General features: G+C 48.3%; 2 protein-coding genes across 5 annotated transcripts in view; one reads left to right on the forward strand and one right to left on the reverse strand.

The window, feature by feature from the left end:
- Positions 1–1,842: 1,842 nt before the first annotated feature.
- Positions 1,843–13,288, reverse strand: NUDT2 (nudix hydrolase 2). Of its 4 annotated transcripts, none has more exons than XM_064176642.1 (4): positions 13,253–13,288; positions 12,438–12,491; positions 11,497–11,645; positions 1,843–3,320 (listed from the first exon to the last, which is right to left on the reverse strand). In XM_064176642.1, exons 3-4 carry the CDS (start codon positions 11,627–11,629, stop codon positions 3,007–3,009), a joined length of 447 nt encoding a protein of 148 aa, XP_064032712.1. In that variant the 5' UTR covers positions 11,630–11,645; positions 12,438–12,491; positions 13,253–13,288; the 3' UTR covers positions 1,843–3,006. The 4 variants fall into 4 exon arrangements, with proteins under 4 accessions (XP_064032712.1, XP_064032714.1, XP_064032713.1 ...); XM_064176644.1 differs by having other exon boundaries at positions 11,497–11,642; positions 13,253–13,285; XM_064176643.1 differs by lacking the exon at positions 13,253–13,288 and adding an exon at positions 13,046–13,098 and having other exon boundaries at positions 11,497–11,642.
- A 277-nt stretch (positions 13,289–13,565) lies between these two features.
- KIF24 (kinesin family member 24) overlaps positions 13,566–15,708 on the forward strand; it is a 29,802-nt gene continuing 27,659 nt past the window's right edge. The window contains exon 1 of the mRNA XM_064140705.1: positions 13,566–13,642. The gene's annotated coding sequence lies outside the window, so the exon portion shown is untranslated. The remainder of the gene's footprint in view (positions 13,643–15,708) is intronic.

The following is a 15,708-nucleotide window of genomic DNA, read 5'->3' on the forward strand; positions in this document are numbered from 1 at the left end:
GATTTTCTTGAACACCTCCAGGGATGATGACTCCACCACCTCCCTGGGCAGCTCATTCCAGTGCCAATCACCCTCTCTGGCAACAACTTCCTCCTAACATCCAGCCTATACCTACCCCGGCACAACTTGAGACTGTGTCCCCTTGTTCTGCTGATGGTTGCCTGGCAGAAGAGACCAACCCCCACCTAGCTACAATGTCCCTTTGGGTAGTTGTAGACAGCAATGAGGTCACCCCTGAGCCTCCTCTTCTCCAGGCTAAACAACCCCAGCCCCCTCAGACTCTCCTCATAGGGTTTGTGTTCCAGGCCCCTCACCAGCTTTGTTGCCCTTCTCTGGACACATTCCAGCACCTCAACATCTCTCTTGAATTGAGGGGCCCAGAACTGGACACAGCACTCAAGGTGTGGCCTGACCAGTGCTGAGTACAGGGCAAGAATAACCTCCCTTGTCCTACTGGCCACATTGTTCCTGATACAGGCCAGGATGTCATTGGCTCTCTTGGCCACCTGGGCACACTGCTGCCTCATCTTCAGCCTACTACCAGTACCCCCACGTCCCTTTCCTCCTGGCTGTGCTTTACAGAGAGTAACACGGTATTAAACTGCTGCCTGTACTTGTTAGTTGAGTTGCACTGCACCTCTGGTATCACTGGTCTTCTTCAGGGCTTATGTGATGTTGAGGACCCTCATTTCACTCCTGCAGTGAGGAGGAAGACAAAGTGGAAGCAGAGCCCACTTTCTCATATGCTTATTTACTGTGCAAGTTCCAAGTACTTAAGCAGTAAAAGCTAGAGGAGATGAAGGGAAGAAGGGACACCTGTTCTCCTCCAGACCTGTCTGGGATTCATAAAACCTCACACCTCACCTAAAAATCTTAATAAGCTGTCATGCTTTTTTTTTGGGTTTTCCTGTACCAGAACATCCAAAGCATTATGAACCATCACTAACAGCACACCTTGAGTACTGTGTTCAGTTCTGGGCCCCCCAGTTTAGGAGAGACATCGAGATGCTTGAGCACATCCAGAGAAGGGCAACGAGGCTGGTGAGAGGCCTTGAGCACAGCCCTATGAGGAGAGGCTGAGGGAGCTGGGATTGGTTAGCCTGGAGAAGAGGAGGCTCAGGGGTGACCTTATTGCTGTCTACAACTACCTGAAGGGTGATTGTGGCCAGGAGGAGGTTGCTCTCTTCTCTCAGGTGGCCAGCACCAGAATGAGAGGACACAGCCTCAGGCTGCGCCAGGGGAGATTTAGGCTGGAGGTGAGGAGAAAGTTCTTCACTGAGAGAGTCATTGGACACTGGAATGGGCTGCCCGGGGAGGTGGTGGAGTCGCTGTCCCTGGGGCTGTTCAAGGCAAGATTGGACGTGGCACTTGGTGCCATGGTCTAGCCTTGAGCTCTGTGGTAAAGGGTTGGACTTGATGATCTGTGAGGTCTCTTCCAACCCTGATGATACTGTGATACTGTGATAATCACAGACTGCTAGCAACCTCAGCTCCCAGCAATGTCAATGACAAAAGAGAGACCCACAGGAAATCTGACCTAAGTGAGCTCATTGGTAGCACCACAGCCTTCTACAACCATCCAATATGACTACCTACAGCACAGCACTGGTGGTGGACAAGGCCCTACTCTCCACACACAGGTGCAGGCTGTAGCCTCAGAAACACACACATATTATGAAACATATATAAGATTGCATGTTAGCTTAGAAATCTCTGCAGAAAACATTATATTAGGCTAACAGACCTCCCTTTATCAGCTCGCTGAATGACACATGGCCAAGGTCTGCTAGAGAGCAAAAAAAATAGGAAAGAGGCAAAAGAACTTCAAGTTTACCATTCAAATACTGTATCTCAACTGTTTACTAAGACTCTTTGGATGGAAAATGTTTCCATAATGGTACATTAGTGATGTACATAAAATTGTAATATAAACACAACCTGAAATGACTTGACAAGCTCTCACGGACGACCAGTGGAGGAGCTGGAAACAGAACTACTGCTTCCCCATTTGGAAAACAAGGAGCCAACTTCTGCAGTAAACATTTTGCTATCAAAAATCCCCATACAATTATTTCTGCATCAGCAGGTCAAGAAATATCAAACTGTTTGATTTTTCCAAAAGACCTGCGGTGGTTCAGCATTTCAAGAGGAAAGGAAAAAAGAAAAGATAAAAAGGAGAAAAAGGAGGAAAAGGAGGAAAAGGAGAGAAAGGAGGAAAAGGAGAGAAAGGAGGAAAAGGAGAGAAAGGAGGGAAAGGAGAGAAAGGAGAGAAAGGAGGAAAAGGAGAGAAAGGAGGAAAAGGAGAGAAAGGAGGGAAAGGAGAGAAAGGAGAGAAAGGAGAGAAAGGAGGAAAAAGAGGAAAAGGAGGGAAAGGAGGGAAAGGAGGGAAAGGAGGGAAAGGAGGGAAAGGAGGGAAAGGAGGGAAAGGAGGGAAAGGAGGGAAAGGAGGGAAAGGAGGGAAAGGAGGGAAAGGAGGGAAAGGAGGGAAAGGAGGGAAAGGAGGGAAAGGAGGGAAAGGAGGGAAAGGAGGGAAAGGAGGGAAAGGAGGGAAAGGAGGGAAAGGAGGGAAAGGAGGGAAAGGAGGGAAAGGAGGGAAAGGAGGGAAAGGAGGGAAAGGAGGGAAAGGAGGGAAAGGAGGAAAAGGAGGAAAAGGAGGAAAAGGAGGAAAAGGAGGAAAAGGAGGAAAAGGAGGAAAAGGAGGAAAAGGAGGAAAAGGAGGAAAAGGAGGAAAAGGAGGAAAAGGAGGAAGAGGGAAGAGGGGAAAAAAAAAGGAGACTGGATAGGGAAAAAAAGGAGACTGGATAGAGGAAGACTTTGCTGGCTGTACATTTCAATTCAGACATCATTGGCTCATGGTTCAACTAAACCACGCTTTTTTGCATTAGCTAGGGAGGGGCAAAAGCACAAGTTCTTTAAAAGCTCCAAGTATTTTCACAGAATTCGTACAGATTTAAGAAGGAAATCTACATTTCTGCAACCATGCAGTTCTTCCTCCTTCACAGGTGTTCATTGTTTGGAGCAGAGAAACCGATGCACTTCTTTCAGTGTCGCTTGCATGTCCTCATACTCTGCGAGTTTACAAGCATCCTCCAGCTTCAGCCATTGAAAAGCTTGGTGCTCCTCTGAGAGCTTGATTTCAGTGTTACAGTCCTTCATTTCTGCCAGCCAGTAAATGACAGTTTTAGGCTTGCCACGGACAGGATAGTGCAATTCTTTTTTGTACCCCTCTATGAGGGTGAGCTGACTGGCCTGGAGACCAGCCTCTTCCTGTGTTTCCCGGAAGGCTGTCTGCAGGTCATCCTCTCCTGGGTCCACGTGGCCTGTCAAGGAGGTGAAAAGGTAAGTCTCTGAAAAGGATTCTCAGATATTTGCTTATTCATTTGACAACAAGCGAGCATTTAAGACAGAGATGAGAGTACACTGTAGCTGATAAATGGAAATTTGAGAAGAGATTGTTTTTCCAGCTCTTATGTCTTCACTTGTCTTTGCCCTGTGGCTTTTAAGAGTCATTTGTCCCACATCTGAAACTCCCAGTGGCCTGTCAGCACAAGACATCTTTTCTTCTCAGTCTTCCTCTCCTCTCTTCTTCTGGAGCACTTAGAATCATAGAATCATAGAATCAACCAGGTTGGAAGAGACCTCCAAGATCAGTCACTCCAACCTAGCACCCAGCCCTAACCAATCAACTAGACCATGGCACTAAGTGCCTCATCCAGGCTTTTCTTGAAGACCCCCAGGGATGGTGACTCCACCACCTCCCTGGGCAGCCCATTCCAATGGGAAATCACTCTCTCTGTGAAGAACTTCTTCCTAACATCCAGCCTATACCTACCCTGGCACAACTTGAGACTGTGTCCCCTTGTTCTGTTGCTGGTTGTCTGGGAGAAGAGGCCAACCCCCACCTGGCTACAATGCCCCTTCAGGTAGTTGTAGACAGTAATAAGATCACCCCTGAGCCTCCTCTTCTCCAGGCTAAACAGGCCCAGCTCCCTCAACCTCTCCTCATAGGATTTGTGTTCCAGGCCCCTCACCAGCTTTGTTGCCCTTCTCTGGACATGCTCCAGCACCTCAACATCTCTCTTGAATTGAGGGGCCCAGAACTGGACACAGCACTCAAGGTGTGGCCTGACCAGTGCTGAGTACAGGACAAGAATAATCTCCCTTGTCCTGCTGGCCACACTGTTCCTGATGCAGGCCAGGATGCCATTGGCTCTCTTGGCCACCGGGGCACACTGCTGGCTCATCTTCAGCTACTATCTATCAGTACCCCCAGGTCCCTTTCTTCCTGGCTGCTCTCCAGACACTCTGTCCCCAGTCTGTAGTGCTGCTTGGGGTTGTTGTGGCCAAAGTGCAGAACCCTGCACTTGGCCTTGTTCAATCTCATCCCACTGGCCCCTGCCCACCCATCCAGCCTGTCCAGGTCCCTCTGCAGGGCTCTCCTACCTTCCAACAGATCAATACCTGCTCCTAGCTTGGTGTCATCTGCAAACTTACTGATGCTGGACTCAATCCCCTCGTCCAGATCATCAATAAAGAAATTGAACAGGACTGGGCCCAGCACTGATCCTTGGGGAACACCACTAGTGACAGCTGCCAACTGGATGTGGCACCATTCACCACCACTCTCTGGACTCTGCCATCCAGCCAGTTCTCGATCCAGCACAGAGTGAACTTCACACCTGTAATGCTCCACCTTAAATCTATGGATGACTGAGTGCCTCCTGAAAGATTTCCCACTATCCAGTTCGAAGTGAGACTGCACATCCACAAGAGCCTCAGTCCTCTCTCAATCTTTTCCTCATGCAGCTCAACTCCACAAAACTCTTACTGACACAAACAGCCCAGAAACAACAAGATCAGGCACCAACAGGTTTCAGTTAGACAGTTAAGAGTAGTTTTACTTCTCTCCTGTATTCCCCTCTGAAGCACAGCAAGTCTAAAATCCAGTCCTACCACCAGCTGCACAGCTCTTCTAGGACACATCACTTACTTCACGTTGGTCAGAATGAGAGGTGCCATTACAAACAACGGATAAATATAACACATCCCCAGATGTTTGTACTTTTTGTTGAGAAATGTCAGATTTAGTTTTCTCATGAAAGCTCCAGACAAGAACATAAATAGAACAAGCCGAGCAAGACCTCAAAAAAGCAACATAGCAGGAGTTGGGAGGCTTCAAGTGGAAAAAAAAACAACAACTCTATTTTGCCCTTGATGTCACACTATTGCTTGTGTGGCTGGCTGCAGATGGCCACGGGAGAAGCTGGACATGAGCAGACAGTGTGCACTTGCTCCCCAGAAGGCAAATCACACCCTGGGCTGCATCAGAAGATGCATGGCCAGGAGATCCAAAGAGGTGATTCTATCACTTTACTCTGCTCTGGTGACACCTCACCTGGAGTACTGAGTCCAGCTCTGGACTCGTCAATGCAAAGAGGAAGACCTGATGAGGCAGGTTCAGAAGAGTGACGTGAAAATTATCAGGGGGCTGCACTACCTCTCCTGTGAGGACAAGCAGAGGGAGCTGGGATTGTTCAGCCTGGAGAAGAGAAGGCTCTGGGGAGACCAAATAGCAGCTTTACAGTACCCAAAGGGGGCTTACAAGAAGGCTGGCGAGGGACTGTTTACAAAGACCTATAGTGATAGGATGAGAGGTTTTAAACTAGAGAAGAGTAGATTTAGATTGGATGTTAGGAACAAGTTCTTTATCATGAGGGTGGTGGAACACTGGAATAAGTTGCCCAGGGAGGTAGTTCATGCCCCATTCCTGGAGATATTCAAGGTCAGACTCAACAAGGCTATCGGCAACCTGATCTAGTGGAAGATCATATAATCATAGAATCAACCAGGTTGGAAGAGATCTCCAAGATCATCCAGCCCAACCTATCACCCAGCCTTAGCCAACCAACTAGACCATGGCACTTGCTCATTGCAGGGCAGTTGGACTAGATGACCTTTGGAGGTCCTTTCCCATCCAAACAATTCTATGATTCTATAATATCTTTCCTGGGGGCCCAGACACCCAAAGCCACCCTTTAGTACTAGAACTGGAGTATATGTTGCTTCCTGAACAGGTCTCATTCACTTCTCTGCATTAAAATCTCAAACACCTCTTAAAATGTGACATCATCCCACATGTAAAGTATGCTTCTACTTCAAGCAGCAACTGTGCAGAAAACCATATCTAATGTTGACACCTCAGGTATTTAATATCAAATACACTGAGGCTTTAGATTACAATGTTTTCCTCATGAATCTCAGCACTGCAAATCAAGCTGTCTTCTTTTTAACAGAATGTGCATTTCGTTAGCTGGGAATAGGATCAGTGCTGGGCCCAGTCCTGTTCAGTATCTTTATTGACGATCTGGATGAGGGGATTGAGTCCTGCATCAGTAAGTTTGCAGATGACACCAAGCTAGGAGCAGGTATTGATCTGTTGGAAGGTAGGAGAGCCCTGCAGAGGGACCTGGACAGGCTGGATGGGTGGGCAGAGGCCAATGAGATGAGATTGAACAAGGCCAAGTGCAAGGTTCTGCACTTTGGCACAACAACCTCAAGCAGCACTACAGGCTGGGGACTGAGTGGCTGGAGAGCAGCCAGGAGGAAAGGGTAGATAGTAGGCTGAAGATGAGGCAGCAGTGTGCCCAGGTGGCCAAGAGAGCCAATGGCATCCTGGCCTGCATCAGGAACAGTGTGGCCAGTAGGACAAGGGAGGTTATTCTTCCCCTGTACTCAACACTGTTCAGGCCACACCTTGAGTACTGTGTCCAGTTCTGGGCTCCTCAACTCAAGAGAGATGTTGAGGTGCTGGAACGTGTCCAGAGAAGGGCAACAAAGCTGGTGAGGGGCCTGGAACACAAACCCTATGAGGAGAGGCTGAGGGAGCTGAGGGTGTTTAGCCTGGAGAAGAGGAGTCTCAGAGGTGACCTCATTGCTGTCTACAACTACCTGAAAGGGCATTGTAGCTAGGTGGGGGGTGGCCTCTCCCCCCAGGCAACCAGCAACAGAACAAGGGGACACAGTCTCAAGTTGTGCTGGGGCAAGTATAGGCTGGATGTTAGGAGGAAGTTCTTGCCAGAGAGAGTGATTGGCATTGGAATGGGCTGCCCAGGGAGGTGGTGGAGTCACCGTTCCTGGAAGTGTTGAAGCAAAGCCTGGCTGAGGCACTTAGTGCCATGGTCTAGTTGACTGGCTAGGGCTGGGTGCTAGGTTGGACTGGATGATCTCAGAGGTCTCTTCAACCTGGTTGATTCTATGATTCATGGTCTAGTTGTTCCTAATAACAATTGAGAAACTGGATCCACTTGGACTTCCACAGCGGGGTCATTTTTACAGTACCTGCAGTAAATGCCCACAAAACACCCATGAACTGTAATTAAACACTATTTTTTTACAACAGTCATGACCCATAATCATCAAATGTGCAATCAGTTGAGACATCAATAAAGCTGGAGGGCTAAGATTCGGTTTCAACTCAAAGCACACCAGTGCAAGCTCCTGCTCTCCAGCACAGCAATAGACAACCATCTTGCCCCAGTGACCAAGAAGCTGCCAACTTTGTGCAGTACAGCCTGCCTCAATGGTGGAAAAAGAACTTCACCCATGTAAAAAGCACACCACCTCACACCACAGCTTCCAAATCCAACCTACTGTTTGCAGCAATGCAGTTCCAATATGCTAAGAAGGAAAGTGAACCCCACATCCTTTCCCATCAGCTTCAACTACAGCAGAATCATAGTTCTAGATGCAGGGATAAGGCTGATGAAGGTCTCATGAGAGAATCCAAGCGAGTCCTGTTTAATCCCAGAAGGGCTGCAGCTGCACAGGGAAGTTTTAGAATCAGAGAATCAGGGAATCAACCAGGTTGGAAGAGATCTCCAAGATCATCCAGTCCAACCTAGCACCCAGCCCTAGCCAATCAATTAGACCATGGCACTAAGTGCCTCATCCAGGCTTTTCTTGAACACCTCCAGGGACAGTGACTCCACCACCTCCCTGGGCAGCCCATTCCAATGGGAAATCACTCTCTCTGTGAAGAACTTCTTCCTAATATCCAGCCTATACCTACCCCAGCACAACTTGAGACTGTGTCCCCTTGTTCTATTGGTGGTTGTCTGGGAGAAGAGACCACCCCCCACCTGGCTACAATGCCCCTTCAGGTAGTTGTAGAAAGCAATGAGGTCACCCCTGAGCCTCCTCTTCTCCAGCCTAAACACCCCCAGCTCCCTCAACCTCTCCTCATAGGATTTGTGTTCCAGGCCCCTCACCAGCTTTGTTGCCCTTCTCTGGACATGTTCCAGCACCTCAACATCTCTCTTGAATTGAGGAGCCCAGAACTGGGCACAGTACTCAAGGTGTGGTCTGACCAGTGCTGAGCACAGGGGAAGAATAACCTCCCTTGACCTACTGGCCACATTGTTCCTGATGCAGGCCAGGATGCCATTGGCTCTCTTGGCCACCTGGGCACACTGCTGCCTCATCTTCAGCTACTATCTATCAGTACCCCCGGGTCCCTTTCCTCCTGACTGCTCTCCAGCCACTCTGTCCCCAGCCTGTAGTGCTGCTTGGGGTTGTTGTTCAGTCTCATCCCATTGGCCTCTATCCACCTACCCAGCCTGTCCAGGTCCCTCTGCAGGGATCTCCTACCTTCCAACAGATCAACACCTGCTCCTAGGTTGGTTTTAAAATATCAACAGACAGTTGTAGCTGTAAATCGTCTTTCCTGGGCTCATGGAGAGATAATTACAATGTCTCTTTCTGGCTCTTGACACATTAAGTCTATGTCTGCACCACACACAAGTTACGTTAGTGCACTGTGCAACTTGAGGCTTCCTTTGAAGACCACCAATTTTGCAGACAATAGATCATGTAATAGAGATGCTTCATTTCTTGCCCTTGAATCCAAGCAAAGCTTCTATTAAAAGCTTCCATCAGACTGCTGCTTTTTGACTTGTGAAACCTTAAAAAGTACTTCGAGGGAGGTGATTCTGCTCCTCTGCTCTGTTGGGAGCCCACCTGGAGTTGTGTCCAGCTCTGGGGCCCTCAGCTCCTTCCAACACAAGACAGAACCTGTCAGGGTGGGTGCAGAAAGCAACACAAAAATGATGAGGGCTGGAACACCTCTTCTATGAAAAAAGGCTGCCAACAACTTCCTCCTAACATCCAGCCTATACTTTCCCCAGCACAACTTGAGACTGTGTCCCCTTGTTCTGTTGCTGGTTGCCTGGCAGAAGAGACTGACCCTCACCCACCTGGCTACAATCTCCCTGCAGGTAGCTGTAGACAGCAATGAGGTCACCCCTGAGCCTCCTCTTCTCCAGGCTGCATACCCCCAGCTCCCTCACCCTCTCCTCATTGGGTTTGTGTTCCAGGCCCCTCACCAGCTTTGTTGCCCTTCTCTGGGCATGTTCCAGCACCTCAACATCTCTCTTGAACTGAGGGGCCCAGAACTGGACACAGGACTCAAGCTGTGGCCTGACCAGTGTTGAGTACAGGGCAAGAATAACCTCCCTCATCAACATCAGGCTGGACCGAGCTCTGAGCAACCTGATCTAGTTGAAGATGCCCCTGCTCACAGCAGGTCATTTGTGTTAGATGACCTTCAAAGGTGAGCTCATAACATTTATGCCTATGAGTCATTTCAGTCACTTGTTCAAAATTACTGTGTTCCCAGTGAACTTGGGTGTCTCCTCCTGCAACACACAACAACATCCCAGCATATGTTTTTTAGCTTTCCAGTAGGCTACAAAGTCTACTCCCTTAGGCTTTCAGTGAAGTGGACAAAGCAGGAGGTCTGGAAAGTTTTGTTCTTTTCCTTAACAGGACAGCATAGCTGCTGTTACAAGATTTTTTTCCAATTTGCAGATTCCTGTTTACAAACTGCTCCTGCACTACACTTTAAAAGCACTGCATTTTACAGAACAAGAAGTAAAAACAGCAGGAATAAATCTCAAGGGTAAAATTATCATATGAGAAGATCTACAAGGAGCCTAAAGTATTTCTGTGCTTTTTCTGGCACCAGGCCTACCATCATGTACTACTAAAACTGGTCTCTACAGACAAGGTGTTGTTGGATGTCCTGTGGCACTGGGCCTATCTTCTGCTTTAGGGACCCTCTGATGAACAAGGGTGGCTTAGGGGAAGGTGGCTGCTCAGGTTACTTCTCCCAGCTGCTCTTCTCATCTTTGCTTCACTGTGTATGTATTCTTCATCAATGATCTTCTGAAGTCAAAAAAACTTCTGCCATGTTCCATGAAAAGTGTTCTAAAGCAAATCATCACTGATTTCAGTTTGCTTTCTAATCAAAGAATCATAGAATCAGCCAGGTTGGAAGACATCTGCAAGATCATCCAGTCCAACCTAGCACCCAGCCCTAGCCAATCAATTAGACCATGGCACTAAGTGCCTCATCCAGGCTTTGCTTCAACACTTCCAGGGACGGTGCCTCCACCATCTCCCTGGGCAGCCCACTCCAATGCCAATCACTCTCTCTGCCAACAACTTCCTCCTAACATCCAGCCTAGACTTTCCCCAGCACAACTTGAGACTGTGTCCCCTTGTTCTGTTGCTGGTTGTCTGGGAGAAGAAACCCACCCCACCTGGCTACAGCCTCCCTTCAGGTAGTTGTAGACAGCAATGAGGTCACCCCTGAGCCTCCTCTTCTCCAGGCTAAACACCCCCAGCTCCCTCAGACTCTCCTCATAGGGTTTGTGTTCCAGGCCCCTCACCAGCTTTGTCGCCCTTCTCTGGACACATTCCAGCACCTCAACATCTCTCTTGAATTGAGGGGCCCAGAACTGGACACAGTACTCAAGGTGTGGCCTGACCAGTGCTGAGTATAGGACAAGAATAACCTCCCTTGTCCTACTGGCCACACTGCTCCTGATATAGGCCAGGATGTCATTGGCTCTCCTAGGCACACTGCTGCCTCATCTTCAGCTACTATCTACCAGTGGCCCCAGGTCCCTTTCCTCCTGGCTGCTCTCCAGCCACTCAGTCCCCAGCCTGTAGTGCTGCTTGGGGTTGTTGTGGCCAAAGTGCAGAACCCTGCACTTTACCTTATCAAATCTTATCTCATTGGCCTCTGTCCACCCATCCAGCCTGTCCAGGTCCCTCTACAGGCCTCTCCTGTGCTGCAAACTTTGACCCTTCTGATTACACACAGGTCAAGATATTTGTGCAAGGACAACAACCTGCCAGAGGGTATGATGTGAGCCAGCAGACAAAAATTTCTCTAACAGCTCAACGATGTGCTCAATGCCTGACAGTAACATCAGTCACCTGAGGAACATGTTTGGGTAACATCCTCATGCTCAAATTTATACAGTCACAACTTGACAAAAAAATCAACCAGTAACCTCCCCAGTCAGATGCACAAACATAATCAGTAGCTACTGCCAACCCATTAACTGCCCCACAAAGTTTACCCTAGCTTCTCTCAGCCAAAGTTCAGTGTGCAATCCCATTCACTCTGGGAGTTATCAGAACAAACATCACCTTTGGGTGGGGTCCAGTGATGGGTCCCATAGGATGTCTGAAGGAGGAGATATTCAATACCATCAGTGACCTTAGCAGATGGTGGTGACTGTAACCTCCTGTAGATGATCAAGCCACAAGCTCTTGCAGCCATGTCCTTCTCTTAACTGCTGCAGAAGAAAGCAGAGCAGGAACAACATACAATGTGGAGTTCAAACAGACTAGTTGTATTTAGCTAACAAACATATCTCGGTGTGCACTAAACTTTGCAGTTACTGCACAGTTAAACTGCATTTTATTTACTACCTTTTAATAGTAAAAAAAAAAAAAAGAAAAAAGGGGGGTTTTAAAAGCTGTTTCACTGATTTAAAAGGAAAAAAGCATGAAAAATCACCTGCATGACATCTCACTGCTGCTGCTACTGTATTACAAACCACACTGTAGGGAGGGGGGAAAATAAAGGTAATGCAAAAGGAATTCTACCAATTAACTGTGAAACTTGTCACTGCAAAAAATCGACATTCTATACAAAGACCATACCTCAACATCCCTAGGAGTGTCATACAGGAATTATCCAAATCTGCCCAAGGCTGATCCCTTGGCAGATGAAAACTCAGTAATTCAGTGTCAGAACAGAGAAAATCATAGAATCATAGAACCACAGAATCAACCAGGTTGGAAGAGATCTCCAAGATCAGCCAGTCCAACCTAGCACCCAGCCCTAGCCAGTCAACTAGACCATGGCACTAAGTGCCTCATCCAGGCTTTTCTTGAGCACCTCCAGGGACAGTGCCTCCACCACCTCCCTGGGCAGCGCATTCCAATGCCAATCACTCTCTCTGTGCGACTGCAAAGGACTGGCTCTCTGCTACATGGACTAGCCACGAGGCCAATATACAAAACAAAAAGCTTCTTGGCATATGCATTAAGCACTAATCTGGTACAAATAAAAACAAACGCACCTTTTAAGTGGCAAGTACTGCAATCACTAAGTTATGCAGAAAGGACAACTGGTCCTGTGCAGAGAAAGAGAAAACAGTGCAGATGACGAACCCATGTTGAAGAGTGCAGGAATTCCCAGTTCTGGGCAAAGCTGTGTATTGCGACAGAGCCACTCACTTCCATAAACACATTTACACAACACTCTTTCTCTCCGGCACATTGACCACGCATTGCTACACCTCCAACCCGGGAGATCAGAGGCACTGAGTCTTTCACCATCAACCAAGCCTCAGGACTGTGCTCAGCTCTCTCGATTAACCCCTTTTTAACCGCTTCAATTAGTTTCTGATGGGTGTTATGCCAAAGGCAACCGCTACTGCCAGCCTGCAGGTGAGCACCCGCCGGGCAGGGCACTAACACCGCCCGACGCGGAGCGGAGAGAGCGGCCAGGCGGGGAGACCAGCGCCACCTCCCGTGCGCATCTGGAAATGCAGGTCCTGGATGACCAGACCTTGGAAGGACAAATCTCTGCCAGGGCCGCCACGCCGATGGTCCCTGACACCTCCCGCGGCTGCCAAGCACAGCAGGTACGGGGACTCCCTCATCCTCACTGGGTGCTTCCACGTACCCGCAAGTGCAGCCGAGCCGCTCTCAGAGGGGACACCCCGCCCCCGGCACAGGGCTGAAGCGGGCGAAGCAGGGCTAGCAGATGGGGAGAGGTGGAGCGCCTCCAGCCGTTGCGGTGGCAGCGGGACACCAAAGAATCGGTCACGAAGGCCCAGCACTCCGGTCACCCCCACCACCACTGCCTCCTCCCGGCCATCCCGCCCCTCACCTTCGCTTCCGGGACGGAGATCAGGCGGGGCAGGGCACATGACTGATGACACACTCAACCAATCACAGCGACAAAGGTGGGGAGGGGCTGGCGGTAGCTCCTCCCCTCTCTCCCGTTCTCACTTCCCCTCCCGCTTTTCCCCGCCCCTTCCAGCCGCCGAGACCTCGGATTGGTTTTTCCCCCGTCAGGACCCGCCCCACTCGCTCACCTTCCTCCGTCTATTGGCTGACTGCGGGTGCGAGGCTGCGCGCGAGCGTTTAAAGCGGGAAAAGCGTTGTTGCTATGGGAACATGGCCTAGTCGCTGTTGCTGAACGGCCCCGCGGCCGCAGCGGCGCAGGCAGCCAGTGCCTGCCGTGAGGTGGAAAAAGATGGCTGTGCCGGGGGACTGGGTAAGTTGTCCCGAGTCTATCACCTTCCCTAAGTGGTGGAGCGGACCCGCAGCTTCCCTCAGCCCCCTCCCGCGGCGGATTCCGATCTGCCGAGCCACCTCCTCCTGTGGGCTTCTCCCGACTCGGATGTGTGCGGGTAGGATAGGTAAAAAAACTGGGGTGGCACAGCACAGGGAAGGGTGAGAGGAAAACCTCGATCATCTATGAGGTCTCTTCCAGCTTTGGTGATACTGTGAAAACCTTCACACACTGGTGCTCCAGAGTGAGGTGGCTGCTGCGGGGAGGGTGTGAGGCCCCTGCCTCAGCCGTGTGCTCCCTCCCCTCTGAATCTATAAAGTTCCTCGGTCGGGGGCTAAAATTCAGTGAGAGAATCTGTAAGCCCCTATGGGATTACATTCGTTAACCATGTCCCTGCTCAGTCATACAGTGTAATCCCAGAGATGCAGCAGTTTGTTTTCCTACAATTATAAAATAAATGTTGAAAGCCATTTGGTAAATATTACTGGCAGGAAAAGTTCAGGCGTGATTTTCAAATAATCAGCATCCCAATATAACTCGTAGATTATTTTCTTAGCATGTGGCTGAATATTAGATACTTCCCTTTTCCATGCAGCTGTTGTTCTAAGCAGTTGTCAGGGATCAGCTGTAGGATGGAGTGTCTTCTGCTGAGGTCACCAAACTATACTTAGTATGGAGAGCTGATTGTGAAAAATAGCTAACTCTTGGCAGTTGAAAAATATTCTGTTGGGAAAAGAAAACAAACGAACAAGCAAACAAAAGCAAAACACTAACATTTAGTTGTTTTGTTTTGTTTTAAAGTTTCAAAGGGCAATGAAATGAATTGTAGTTTAAGTAACCAACTCTGTTAGGTATGTCAATAGCAAAGGAGTAGGAATGTTCCTGCAGGGAACTTGTGTCGTGATCCAACTGCAAAAGGGTTGTCATTTAACGTGAAAAATATTTCCTCTCCGATTATTTTTACCATACTGAAACCATAAGAAGTGGTCTGTTGCTGGTATTCAGCTGTTTTCCCCACACCTTCAAAACAGGCAGGTACAACTCTCGTGTCAATGAAAAACAGAATATTTAATACACTGTTGTGTACGTGCAGAGAGAGTTGTGTAATCCTATGATCTTACAAAGGGATCTGCTGCAATGTCAAACGCTGTTTCGTAGATCCCTACATACTGTATTAAACTAAAATTATGGATATGTCTTATTATGGAGCCTGTGTTTATAAAAGTACAACTGCACACTCACAAGAATACCCTAGTTTCCAAGGAATGGGGTCAGGAAGATTAAACGTAAAGCATTTTGTGTGGTGCTCTGGAAAAGCAAATTAGCCATTCACTTCTGGAGGGCTAAGTCACATTTGGCTTTGGATCACAGTTAGAAAAAGAGCTTAATGTTCAGATGAATAAGAAATAAGAAGGATGACTGGTGACGTGAATTAAGTCTCGCATTTCTCTGCTGCATGACTGCCAAAAGATCTTTGTTCTGGTCTGCTTCTATACTTCAAAAACCAGCAAGCTCTTTGGCACATTCCAAGGCCATGCTGACAACTTGTTTAGGGTAAGGTAGTTAAAAGTAATGAGTGCAATACACTGCTATGGTTTTGGTCAGGAGAGGGAATGTAAATGTGTGTGCAAATTCTGTAAGCTTTTTTGATTTTATAAGGCATTTGTAAAGCAAAATGATTTACATAGTGCAAACTGATTAGCAAGAGAACAAGATGCTGTTCAAGTTCTGTGCACTGATTAACAATTACTACGTTTTTCTCAGATGCCTTTGAAAATTGTGCCTAATAAAATTATTTAATGATCACGCCAGAGCCTGTGATTCAGAGTTATTATCTTAGATTATTTGCAGGACTAAATGTATATTTGCATTGGTTTGCATTTGCAGGAGTGCCACATGAGACTTCTTCACTTTGGCATGACTTAGCTTCCCTAATTTAAAATATGGGTATAGTGATAGTTGTGTCATGTCCTGCTGGTGACACACCTTGAGAGAATCAGTTGAAGGCAATTAACTGGCCAGTAAATATGAGTGAGCTACAGTGGGAT

This window comes from Pogoniulus pusillus, chromosome Z (genome assembly GCF_015220805.1).
Source record: "Pogoniulus pusillus isolate bPogPus1 chromosome Z, bPogPus1.pri, whole genome shotgun sequence".
NCBI classification, from domain to species: domain Eukaryota; kingdom Metazoa; phylum Chordata; class Aves; order Piciformes; family Lybiidae; genus Pogoniulus; species Pogoniulus pusillus.

Coding starts and splice junctions, on each gene's coding strand:
- NUDT2 (XM_064176642.1), bottom strand. CDS start 11,629: ATGGCTGCAAGAGCTTGTGGCTTGATCATCTACAGGAGGTTACAGTCA. Junction 3,321..11,496: donor TCACTGGACCCCACCCAAAG/GTGATGTTTGTT, acceptor CCTCCTTGACAG/GCCACGTGGACCCAGGAGAG.